Source organism: Vombatus ursinus, unplaced genomic scaffold (genome assembly GCF_900497805.2).
Source record: "Vombatus ursinus unplaced genomic scaffold, bare-nosed wombat genome assembly UNPS02011353.1, whole genome shotgun sequence".
In the NCBI taxonomy this organism is placed as follows: domain Eukaryota; kingdom Metazoa; phylum Chordata; class Mammalia; order Diprotodontia; family Vombatidae; genus Vombatus; species Vombatus ursinus.
The window spans coordinates 2,283,641-2,296,272 of NW_020951131.1; the positions used below are offsets into that span (position 1 = coordinate 2,283,641).

The 12,632-nt window shown below is 46.6% G+C and overlaps 1 protein-coding gene across 1 annotated transcript; it reads left to right on the top strand.

Annotated features, from left to right (window-relative positions):
• The first annotated feature begins 876 nt into the window (after positions 1–876).
• Positions 877–6,941, top strand: TEX36 (testis expressed 36). Its single transcript, XM_027855886.1, has 4 exons — positions 877–1,214; positions 4,559–4,690; positions 5,387–5,467; positions 6,328–6,941. The coding sequence occupies exons 1-4, from the start codon at positions 1,002–1,004 to the stop codon at positions 6,532–6,534; spliced, it is 633 nt and encodes a 210-aa protein (XP_027711687.1). The 5' UTR covers positions 877–1,001; the 3' UTR covers positions 6,535–6,941.
• The last annotated feature ends 5,691 nt before the right edge of the window (positions 6,942–12,632 follow it).

Sequence of the window (12,632 nt, forward strand, 5' to 3'; positions counted from 1 at the left end):
CATTTCTTTTTCCAACTCATTTTGCAGATGAGAAACTAAGGCAAACTAGGTTAAGTGATTTACCCAGGGTCACACAGCTAGTAAGTGTCTGAGGCCAGATGAGTCTTCCTGACTCAGGCTTGGTGCTCTATCCACTGTACCACCCAGCTGCCTGAAGCATAGCCCCACGGGAAAACCGGGCCTGACATCCTACCTCCATCACTAGCTATGTTACCATGGACAAGCCACTCAAATTTCTAAGTGTGTTTCCTCACCTGTAATGTAGCGATAACAATACCTATAAAACCTGCCCCACAAGGTATGAGATTAACATGAGGTAATGTATGTAATGCACTCTGCCAGTTTTAAAGCTCTATACAAACAATTTTGTGTAACTGTGGGATCAAGGGCATATGGCGAGGGTTGAGTCTTGGCTTGGGGAGAAAGGCTGCTACCTCTCCCCCTGTGCTGGGACAAAGGAGGGAATCTTGGGTGAAGACCTTGAGAGGTTAGGGAGGGAGGAAATGGGGTCCTTCACTCTGATGACTTTCCTATTCTCAGCGCCCTAGGAATTGAGGTCATCTACTGAGACAAAGGAGGGAGCTGGGGGCTTGAAGAGAAAAGAGAAGGTTGGGAACAACTGCTTTTGGGAGGAGGATAGAGGATCAGAGCTGAGTCAGAGGGTTTCGTGGAGGAATGGGGCTGAGCAGGATGACGGTGGACAGGTGGGGAGGAGGGGGTGGGGGACCGGGCTCAGCCTTAGACCAGCATGTTTATTTTAGCTGTGCCGTTGCCTGGTTCCTGTCCAGTCCTGCCCAGGCAGGCAGAACCTGGCCCTTTCCCACTCGCCTAGGGAACCCTCGATTGCAAACACCAGGGAACACTAAGAGTCCCAGCTCCCCCATTCTGCTAAGTTTTCTTCTTCTGTGACAGCCCTAGAGTTCTAACCTACATAGAAGCCCAGGCGTCTGAACCAGAACCTAGAGCAGAGCAAAAGACATGTAGGGAAGAGGACAGACTTCATGGAGCCGACTCAGCCAAGCAGTGCAGTCAAAAGCTCCCCAACCTCCTGGGGCACATCAGGCTCACCAGCCTCTGCGGCCACCCCTGCGGTCTCACCAGCCTCTGCGGCCACCCCAGCTGCCCAAGCCCCTCCGACTCTCCCTTCCTCATCTTTGCTGTATTCACAAGTGTCCAGGATCATTGCCTCCAGGACACAGAGGGCAGGGATATGGGTAAGAAAGCTTGGCCCAACCTAGACATGTTTTTTCCCAGGAGCCCTGGGCTGTGGTGAAAGCCAGGCCCAGAGTCCAGTCCAATCCATTCCCAGAAACATTTCTGAGGGGTCTTCTCCTGGTCTGAGCAGGTCTCCCCCCACAGGCTCTTTCACATAGTCCTACTTCAGAGAGAGGGGGACAGCTGAGCTAGAGGGAGCGTCAAGGTCAAGGGCAGGGTACTTCGATGACCTTGGACATGGAAATCTCACTGGTTACAATGTACCAAGGTCACAGGCTTTCCCCATCTCTTCCTCTCATTTTCACATTGAGGACGATCTTTAATATTTCAGTCATTCTGTGATTGAATGACTGCAGCAAAAATCGTACCGCCAACAAGTTAAAAAGCCATATTTCACGGCTATCATATCTAACAGAAGGGTTTATTTCACAGCTATCATGTTATAGCCATTAAATATATTTTTAAAAGAGTGAAATGAAAATGCCAGTGATTTTTTTTAACAGCAATTTAATCCATGGAATCACAGAATACAAATGAACCAACGTTGGGTTTGTCACTTAGCTGGCAGGGGCGTCATTCCCATTGCTGTGCTGCGAGAAGAATGTAGGGCTGGTGGCAGCACCTGTCCTGCTTAGGGGTCTGGAGGTGGGAAACGGGATGCGCTGGAGGCAGCATCGTACAAGGGAGAGAGCCTGGCCTGGAACCGGGAGGGAGGGGGTGAGACTGAGGCTCCTGTTCCAGTGGTGGCTGCTGACACTTACCATGGGCCAATCCCCTCCCGTCTCTGGGCCAAAGCGTCCTCACCCATAAGATGAAGAAGTCAGACTTGAGGTGTGATACTGCAAGGCCCTTCTGCCATGACTGTCCCTAGGAATTTTTGCACCTGGGACGAGAACCACAGGCTAAATCCTGGGTCGTTGGCAGGGGAGGGGTAGGGTGAGGGAGGAGACAGTGACCCTGAGGTAGATGAGAGCTCTGGAAGCTGCCTATCCCTCCCCTCCAATATCCACCCAGAGGATGCAGGCCACAGGGAAACTCCTGGTTTTCATTGATTGATTGATTGATTGATTGATTGACTTAATAAGCATCTGCTAAGTCACCTCCGCAACACCAAGGTTTCAAAAAACAAAATGACTTTTAGTAGTTTACTTTCTCTTGGGGGGGGGAAGAGGGTGGGGGAGACAATAGATATCTGCATAAATCTGTAAATTCAAAGTAATTGTGGGGTACTAACAGTGTGTTTGTATGTGTGTATATATGGGCCTCCTGGGAGGTATCACTTGAACTGAGCCTTAAAAAAAGTGAGTGATTTCATGAGGTGGAACTGAGGAAGGTGCACTTTCTAGGGACGTAGGACAGCTTGGGCAAAGACATGGAGATGAGAGATTGTAGACTCTTCGGGCTGGAGCATAGAGCATATGAGGGAGAAACCGCTGGTAACCATGGAAATGTGGGCCAGAGGCAGGCTGTGAAACAGTTTAAATGCCAAATAAAGGACTTAATTTTGAGTGAGAGAGTGGCCCGGCCACACCCCGGGGTTGGGGCAGCCATGTACAAAGAATGGTTTCCAAAGGGGAGACAATGGGAGAAGGGGAGCCATGTAGGAGGCCTGAGCCAAGGGTGGCTATGTGGGTGGAGAGAAGGGTACACACATGAGGCCTGTCGTGGAGGTGGGATTGACAAGATGGCGGCTGGTTAGAAAGATCTGGAGTGAGGAAGAAGGAAAACACTGACATTGTGAGCCAGGGTGAATGGAGGGATGGCAGAAGGCAATGAGGAAGGTGGGAGGTAGACGAAAGGGCTCGCTCTCTGTGACCACGTGACTGAGGCTCCAGTTTTCTGGAGGAAAAAAAGGGGAGGAGATCAAGGCAGCGAGTGGAGGCCTTGGCCTTGGCCCGGAGAGAGGCCACCTCTTTCTCACATCTAAGAGGAAAGGGGATGGGGGGATGACATCAAGGGACTCTGAGATGAAGTGGGGGGAGGAAACCCCTGGTGGACGGAGGATGGCGACCTCCCAGCTCTCTGTGAATGTCCACTTCCCTCCATAACTCAGGAATCATGCTGTCTGTCCTTCCATCCCTCCCTTTGAGCACTGCTGTCCTAGTGCTGTCTAGCCAAAGGACACTCTCCTTGGAATTGGAAACATCTCAGTTTGCTTCAAGAAGTGTTTATAAAGTGCCTTTTGGTGGTGATGTTACTATTCTGTTGTTTCAGTTATATCTGACTCTTTGTGACTTCATCTAGGGCTTTTTGGACAAAGACTGAAGTAGTTTGTCATTTCCTTCTCCAGTTCATTTTACACGTGAAGAAACTGAGGCAAACAGGGATAAATGACTTGCCCAGGGACACACAGCTAATAAGTGTCTGAGGTCAGATTTGAACTCAAGATGAGTCTCTCTAACTTCAGGCCTGGTGCTCTGTGCACTATGGTGTCACCTAGCTGCCCTATTGAGTATCTAATGTGTGCCAAACCCTATGCTAAGCATTGGAGAAATGGAAGCAAAATGAAGCATCCCCTGCTCTCAGGCAGCTTACATTCTACAGGGTGCTGTGGGGGCCTACAAGAAATAAGAATGGATGGGCTCCAGAGCGGCGAGTAGGCAGGTGAGGGGCAGTTACACAATTAGTTATAATCCAACATCATAGATATTCTTTCCCTTGGGAAAAAAATATCCTTACAATTTCAAATTGTAGGTGGTTGTCCTGATGCACCAGGAAAACTCCAGGTGCATTTTAGTCATGTGAGAAAAATCTGAAACAAAAAACTGCTACAGTGAGTGAGCGAAGCAAGAGAAGCAGGCACAATGCACTTTTGTAGCACATGGGTGCTGGTTCGGTGGTCCGATCAACTTTTAAACCGTTAGTAAGATCCATGCTCCACCCTCCAGGGCTACGATTGGTCTAGTTCATCTGAGTTCCACTCTTCCTGGACAGCGCATCGAACGTTCTTCCTTGTTCTGTTAACCCCTCCCACTTCATGGGTCCCATGTTCAAAATGGCGGCTATCTCCACTCTCAGAGCGTGGCAGTTAACATTCAATAAGCTTATTAAGCTAGCTCAGTGGAGAAAAGCCTTTTCCTTGTCGAGGTCATCCTTGAACCCAACTGGCTGCAACCGTGTTAGCCTCCAGGGCTCTTTCTTAAGGAACTAGTTATTTGCAGAATGTTTGGTACACTTTCTGATTGGTTGAAGGACTATCCACAAGATCTTGGAATTCCTTATCCTGCTGTGGAAGCCCAACACCCTAAAACCTTTCTTACAGTCACTTCCCAGAGGAAGCCTGATGCTGGGTCCATAGAGTCCGATTGGGCTGGTTCTGATCCAGACCTCTCATGTTTTCCAGTTTCCTCACCTCAGCCGGATTGAAAAAACCCCAGAGTCCACCACCACCACCATGTTGAAGCAGCCTTTCCTTCCAGAAAGTAAGAGGAAGATGGAGGAGGGGCTGCCTTCACGCTACCAGCTCCGCCAGCAGGTGAGTTACCTGGGCAGCTGGAACTACAGATGTGGGAGCCTGAGGTTGGGCCAGGTAATGCCAAGCTCCTGGACTCAACTCCCGGTCCCAACACTGTACCTGGAGGCCAACCACTTCCTCTACTCTGGCTTTGGCTTCCTCATCTGTGAAATGGAATGTCGACACCTCTAGCTCCCTCACTGCATAACAGTGAGCCACTATGTGAAAAGGGCTACCCGCATTTGAATGAACTATGCGAGATCATAGGACTGTAGCATCCTAACTCTGAAAGGGACCTCAAAGGTCATCTAGTCGAATCCCTCCATTCTACAGATGGGGAAACTGATGCCCAGGAGGTGTGGTGATTTGCCCAAGATCACTTAGTTAGTAAGCATCAGAGATGGGATTAGTTATAATTGCATACTTTGTGCATTGCTTAGCGAGTTTGGAAGAGATGTTCCTTCCATTCCCTCCAAGTGAGCCAGTTGAGGGAGGATTTCCCCAATGTCTGAAAAGTTGGCAGTGAAAAAAATGAGTCTGTGTTTTGAAGTCCTGTGCCCAACTCAAGCCTACTCTTGCCTTGCTCTTCCCGGTTCTAATCTTTCCTCATTTCTCCCATTGGTTCCTCAGCCTTCCTTTTACGTCATTAGAATGGCCAATCCCGCCAGAATTCTGTCTCACACATCCCTTTCTCTTTCTCATCCCTCTGTTTTCCAGCAAGCCAACAAAAACAACTTCCCGTTTTCAGTGCACGATAACAGGCGTGACTTGGAATTCTGTGGCCACGGTCTGGACGAGGTGAGTATTCTTTGCTTTCGTGCCCTAGGGAGACAGCACTGAGCCCCGCTCCCCCTGCGTGAATGGAACGCCTGAAAGGTGGCACGAGCTGGAAATCAAAACAGCCTGTGTCACAAAGAGCTCAGAAAAGCCTGCAGTCTTGAGCATTCCTAGTCACCTTGCTAAGGCTGTCCCTTCCAGCGCTCTCATCCTGCAGCCTTTGTAAGATGCTTCTACAATGTTCTGTCAGAAGGTGGATGTTGGGACTTTGGCCCAATGGCCCCTTTCCTGCATCTACCTGTTGCCTCTTTTTCTTACTTCCTAGATCACCAGGCTAAGGTGGTTTCCACCTGAACATGGCTGATTGAGATCTGAATAAAAATCTAATCCTTGTTTACATAGGCAGGACACCCCCAAAAGGACAGGGAGATATTCTGTGTTTGTCCTTTCATGCTTGCTTGGTTTCCTTGGGAGAACCTGGTAGTCCCTGAAATTCTCCCTTTGGCAATAAGTAATATAAATTAGAGAAAGCATTATGGCTTTTCAGTGTAAGACTTGAGTTCAAATCCTGGATCTGATGCTTCTTACCTGTGTGACTGTGGGTGTGGGGATCGAACTTTCTTAGCCTGTTTTCTTTTCTGTAAAATGAAGGGGTTGTACTAATCATAATCACCAAAGCCCCTTCTGGCTTTAAATTCTATGGTCTTTTCTATACGCAACCACAAGTGGGATAGAAGAGCCCTACCGAAAAGCTGTCTTGGGTGTAAGCAGGAGGCTGGAAGCCAGGCAGAAATCAGAGAGGCTTCGAGACAGGCAGCTTGAGTAGAAGAGAAACCGTCATGATCTTGACCTTGTTTCTTACCCATCTTCTTCTTCACCAGAGTCTAGGGCGTAAGAAGCTGGAGCAGGTACAAATGCACTTCCATTCTGCCAACTTCAATCATCGGACAAGTGACTACATCCCCACCCCAGAAGATAACACGAGCACTTACCAGGCATCATACACGGCTAAGTCAAGAGCAAGAGGCCTGTTCTTTCCACTCTTTCCCAAACATCACCGTGACAGGTGGAACACTCATTTTATATGAGAGTTGAGACAGCTCCAAAGAGAAACTGCTGGGAAGTGTTGCATATTTTCCATTAAACTCCTCACCTCAGGAGAGTTTTCTCATCCTTTTATGTAAGGCTATGATAAAAGGGGTTCCCTTTCATTTAGCACCACTTTTAAAACACAAACTTTGGACTGGAATGTGGACATGGTAGAGGCTTTGTTTCATAATAATAGTTTTGGTGTCTAAGTTTCTTTAAATAGCAAAATGTTCACAGAAATGATTGTACTGGGGAATGGGACTTCCTCCCCCCATTTATCACAATAACGCTGTCTTCATCTGTAGATTTTTAAAAACGATATTTAGGTAAAGAGAAATTCCTTAATTATGTATTTCTGCACTATAACCCAAATTATTTGAGTAAGATACATTGATAAATAGAAATAAATTCATTGGGAAAACTCATCAATAAATTCTGCATTGTGATCAATGAAAGAAGTATGAGGTTGGTCAGCTTTTACAACTGCTCACTGCTGGAGTCCTGTGGCCTCTGCCATCGTTATGGCCAAAAGAATAGGGAATGGCTTGGAAGATTCAGGGATGGCGATCTGTTACTGACCTTGTGACATACAGTTAGCTATGCTGTTAGTAAGGCCTGAGGGAAGAGGGAAAAGCCTTCTGCTTTTGTCATCTCTGGTGTCTGTTGCAAGTCTATAGGGATACCAGGATACCTGGAATCTTTTGGGTTTGGTCTTAGTGCACCGGCAAAACAGAACCCCTCAAATAACTAAAGTTTTTCTTTAGAAAGAGTTATTTTGCGAGTCTCATCAGTATGTATTCTACAGTGGAATTCTTGGTTCAGTAAGGAATATGCTGTTTATCAAAAACGACTCCTACATGATGAAAGTTACCAACAACTTTAAAGAGAGAAAGCATACTCATTTCTACAAGAAGGATTACAATTGATTAAAATGTATTCCTGCCCTGTATCCAGAGCCTTTCTGGTTAGTAGGACTCGTGGATTTCCCAACTCTGAGAGCAGGTCCAAGCCTCTCCTCAGCCCTGGGGGAAAGAAAGAATGGGAACAAAGGAGAAGGAGAAGGAGGAAGTAGGGGGAAGGAAAGGGTATGGGAACCATGTATGAAGAGACCCAATCTGGTGACAAAGCGGCGTGCAGGAGAAGAGTGTATTGGAGTGGGGGTGGGGGAAGGCCCGGGGCAGTCCAGAGGCTGTTCCTTTGTCTCCAGTCCTCAGGGGCTAAGGGAGACAGATCAAGGTCAGAGGCCTCATCTATCTTCAGAAGCCTTGTCCAAGCCTTCTAGTCAAGCTTGATGAAGAACACCTCCTACCTACCTCCAATGGAGACAATGCTTATTTATGGGAGAAGCTGCCAGCAAGGAATCAGTTTGGAAAAGGGGAAGGCTGATCCCCATTAAATGAACAGAAATCCACTTTTCCAGTCTGGTCCACATGATGCCTTGGGGACCTTATCATAGGACCAATCTCGCCTTGTCTACGATAGAAAATGACCTTTTTAATCTCTGTGACCTATTTGGGAACTTGGCGGAGGTATCAGACACTATTCAAATAACAAGGCATCAACTATCAAACATGATCACAAGGAGGGTAGAAGATGGTGGCATACATCAGCCCATACGTCACTCACAGACAACACCTCCCTCCCCCTCCCCCATGCCACTCCAGGTCACCTCATCTCTTCTTTACCCACTCACTCTGTCCCCATAACAGAGCTAATAGAAGTCAGAACACCCAATTCAGATCCCATATCTGACTGAATGTGACCAAAAGCCCTTCTGAGCCCATCAGTGCCTGCCTGGTGGCATGTATCACTTCATATGGAGAACACAAGGGCCCAGACTCTGCAGACAATTTAGATTTAATAAACGTGAAGGACCTGCTTTGTGCCAGGCACTCTATTATGTGATGGGAATACATGAGTCCCTTTCCATTCAGGGCTCAATACCTAAGCTGCCCAAACTATGATACACTCGCTTATCCATTTCATTCACTGAAGCCCAGAGATGAAAGGAAGAATTCTGCTGCCCAGAGAAAATTCAGTTTGGAGGGTGGGGGCGGGAGTGGGAGGAGAGGAGCATGTAAAGCAAAGTTTGCCCCATCCAGGTAGAGTTATAATGTGTGAACCCCAGGAAGAGGCAAAGGGTGGGGAGGGGTCAGGAGGAGGGAGCATTAGTGGGTCTGAAGGACAGGACCCTTGTGGACCCACATAGAATGGGGCTGGAGAAGGGGAATTTTTTTTTAATGAGTTGAGCGCCAGCTTAGAAGCCATAGCCCAAGAGGGGCAGAAAGTCCTGGGGGGAGAGCATTGAGAAGATCTGAGTTAAATCTTACTTGAGACACCTAATAGTGATATGAACCTGGTCATATCACCTCTCTGTGCCTCAGTTTCCTTATCTGTAAAATGAGGATCACAGTAGCTACTTCATAGGCTTGTTTGGAGGCTCAACTGAGATAATCTGTGTAAAGCACATTGCAAACCTCATATAAATATAAGCACTATTATTGGTATCATTATTATTATTATCAACATTCTTACAAACATCCCTCTCCATCTGCTGCTCTGCCTAGTTTTGATAGCACAGAACAAGATGTCCTTCCCAGGTTAAGCTCATTACCTCTAATCTCATCACCTGCTACTTTGGAAAAGTAATATTGTGCTGTATTATTTAATAATTTCCCCACGACCCCTCCTTTCCCTCACTTTGACAGGCCCCCCCCCCCCCCACTTTGGAAGGGCAGGCAGTTTCTGAAGGGTGTGATGGAGTAAGGTGATCGCTCCCAGCCCCAAAAGCATCTGCTCATTAACCAGCCTTGTCCAGACCCTTCCCAGTGATGACTCTTAATGTCCTTGCTTTACCTCATCAAAATGAGGGGTGACCTGGTCTACAAGGGGGAGACCAAATCAGGAAAGAACCTGAGATGGCTTTTATCTTTCTTGCCAAGATTGCTAGAGGCAGCTGGGTCTCATAAAGCAGTTAGCATTCCTAAAGAGTCAGGGAGGGGAGTAATCAGCCACCTGTGAAGGCCAGCCCACTTTCCCTAGCTACCTACTAATCCTTTCACCTAAGGATTAGCCCTGCGCTCTACCCCCTACAATGGAGTAACAGGGAGGAGCTGAGAACTATTGACCCACCTCCTCATTAAAATGCTCACCAATCGGGATTGCCTTGGGGAAGACCAAACGATGGATTGTCAGACCAATCCAAAGGAAGACACACCCAGGTTTAAAAAGCCCTGTTGGGCCTCCCTCTAGGTCTTTTGGCACAAATGGAGGCAGACCAGAGATCCTTTTATAAATAGCTCAGCACACTATGAATAAATATCTTGCTCAAAACCTCAGTTTACCTCTTTGTGCAATTCCACTCTTAACCCTGCTAATTCAAGTCTTCCTGACACTACCTCCCTCAGCCTACTCTCTGCTCTGTTTGGAGGGCTAGAAGGTTATGAAACTCCCCCCCTCCCCGCCCCCATGCCTTCCCTTATAGAGGGCAGAAAGTGGACATTTTGGCTCGCTCCCCTCTGCATCTGCCGCTCTGCCTGGTTTCTGGTCTCTCCCTGTCCCATCTCCCTGCTTTTTGTGTGTTATCTCCCCTTTAGGTTGTAAGCTCCTTGAGAAGAGGGACTTTCTTTTTATTAGTAATATCCTCAGTGCTTAGCACGCAGAAGGTGCTCAGTAAATGTTCAAGGGATTGGATTATTGGAGTGGATATGTATTGTATTAATTATTAAATTATTATTATTGGAGGCATAGGATGATCTTGACTCCCAGGCTACCCCCTCACACCCCTGAGAAAATAATATGTGGGTAGATGATGGGGAAGCAAGAGAAGAAAGGATGAAGTGGGAAGGAGAGAACATGAGGAGGTGATCTGGGGTGGCTTAGGAGATATTCCGCAAGACCTAAGAAGGGATCATGGCAGGCGGACTGTTTGCTGAGATTTGCTTCCATAGCTTACCCAGAGTGAGCAGGGAAGAAGATGGGGAATTCCTTTCTCCTCTCTTCTCTCCATTATTTGTCTCCCTAGCATTTATCCATTCTCTTCCTGTCTGCTCTCCCCTTCCCTTTAAATGTCGTTTTAGTTCTTAAAGTTTCTAGTCTGAGATAAAACTGTTGGTCAGTATACCCGAGCTTGTGTACTTAGTGTTTAGGAAGCTTGATGGAAGTAAGAGAGAGAAAGGTAGTGGAGAAGCTGGAGATGAGAGACTTCTTGTCTGGCTGAGTAAGCCTTCGAGCTTGGAGGTGGTAGGGCAAAGTGGGATGTTTGGTACCCGGCATGCAGCAAATGTTGACTATGAGCTCCTTGACAGAAGGGGCTGCTTCATTTGTGTTTGTACAGTGCCCAGTGCCCAGCACGGTGCCTGGCACATGCTAGGTGCTTAATGAATATGTGTTGATTGATTTTGGAACTTAATTGGATTAAAGGTGGAATGGACATCAATGTCTTGGGAGAGGCATGAAATAACTTGAATTCATTTGTTCTACATTCAACAGATAGTCTCCTGCTACTGTATAATGAACACTGTGGGAAATAACAATGTTTAAATAAAACTGTCCCTCAAGGTTCTTGCAGTTTAGTAAGTGGAGAAAACATAATCATAGATAACTATAATACATTATGTCACGTGATAAATATAGCCTAGAGAGCAGAAGAAGAGCTCTTGAGACCTGAGGCCCAATTTGAACAGAAATGGAAAAATAATGAAAGGGAATGATCTTGATAAGGGGGTGGCAAGAATGTCCATCTGCATGTCAGCTCAGCTTGTACCGTCTCTGGGGGTACAAGATCCTTTCTACTGAGGTCTCTGCCTCCTTACCCCAGTGGTCTAGGAGAAAAAACCCTTTCCTAATTTACTCTGAAGCAAATTACTTGTCTTACTCACCTTTAGTTGATGTTAGTTTGATGTTTGAATAAATGAAGAGGTAAGTCGGCTATAAAAAAAAATCAAAGAAAATGTTTCGAGTCATTTCTGTGCAAGTGTTTGTAGATTTGTTCTATTTTAGTTAATTGGACTTTGCACTCCTGACATTCTTGAGACCCTTAAATATTGAGGGAAACCAGGGCAATTTTAGTGAGTTTTCTTTCTGCTATCCCAAGCAACCACAACTCATCTTTTTAAATACCACTCTTCTCCTGGGGATGCTGCCTGCCTGCATATCTTGAGAATCATGAGCTCAGAAGAATCAGAATGGTGTGGGACCCAAAGGCCAATGGTAAATGCCAGGCTGGGCTTAAGTAGTCTATGGATTATTCCCAACAACCACTCGTACATGAAATTGACATTGGTCAAGCTGGCTGGCTGGTTGTTTTCCCTTTACTGCCTCTGCACCCCTGCCCAAGTGGTCTCCCACGACCAGATAGCACTTTCTTCTCACCTCCACCTTGTAGACTATACCTCCTTTCAAAATCCAGCTCTGCAGACATTCCTTCTTCTGATCACTTCCATTTGTGCTCTCTCCATCTTGAAACTATTGGGTATAGGGAGGAGAAAGTGAGGCTGGTGACTCTGCACAACCCTCACTTAAATCCAATTCACTTGCAAGTCATGGCATGACCCTCCTGATGTCACGGTTGTCTTTGAGAATGAAGGACGAACAACAAATTGGGTATAGGTTTTGATCTATTTGCTTATACACACATTTTATTTCCCTGTCATGTTCATAGGATCATAGACTTAGAGCTGGGGGAAACTTAGAGGTCACCTAATCCAATCCCCTCATTTGGCCGGTAAGGAAACTGAGGCCCAGAGAGGATTAAGTGACTTGTTCAAGATCACATGGGAAGTGAGTGGCGAAGTTTGTATTTGAACTCAGGTGCTAAGATTACAAATCCAGAAGTTTTTTTTTTCTCAACTAAATCATGTCAATATAAACTCTTAGAAGACAATAACAGTTTTGTTTTCTGTCTTTGGATCCCCAGCACCTCACATAGGGCCTGGCATGTGGTAAGCACTTAATAAATGTTTGTTGAATTGCATTAATATTGAAGATGGGGACTAGAAAAGTTGATGGGTCAATCATGTGGAAAGAAGAACACATGGGCACTCTAGTGCTCTTTAGTGTCCATGAAATAGTAAAAGCTCCCTCTCCAACCCCCCCC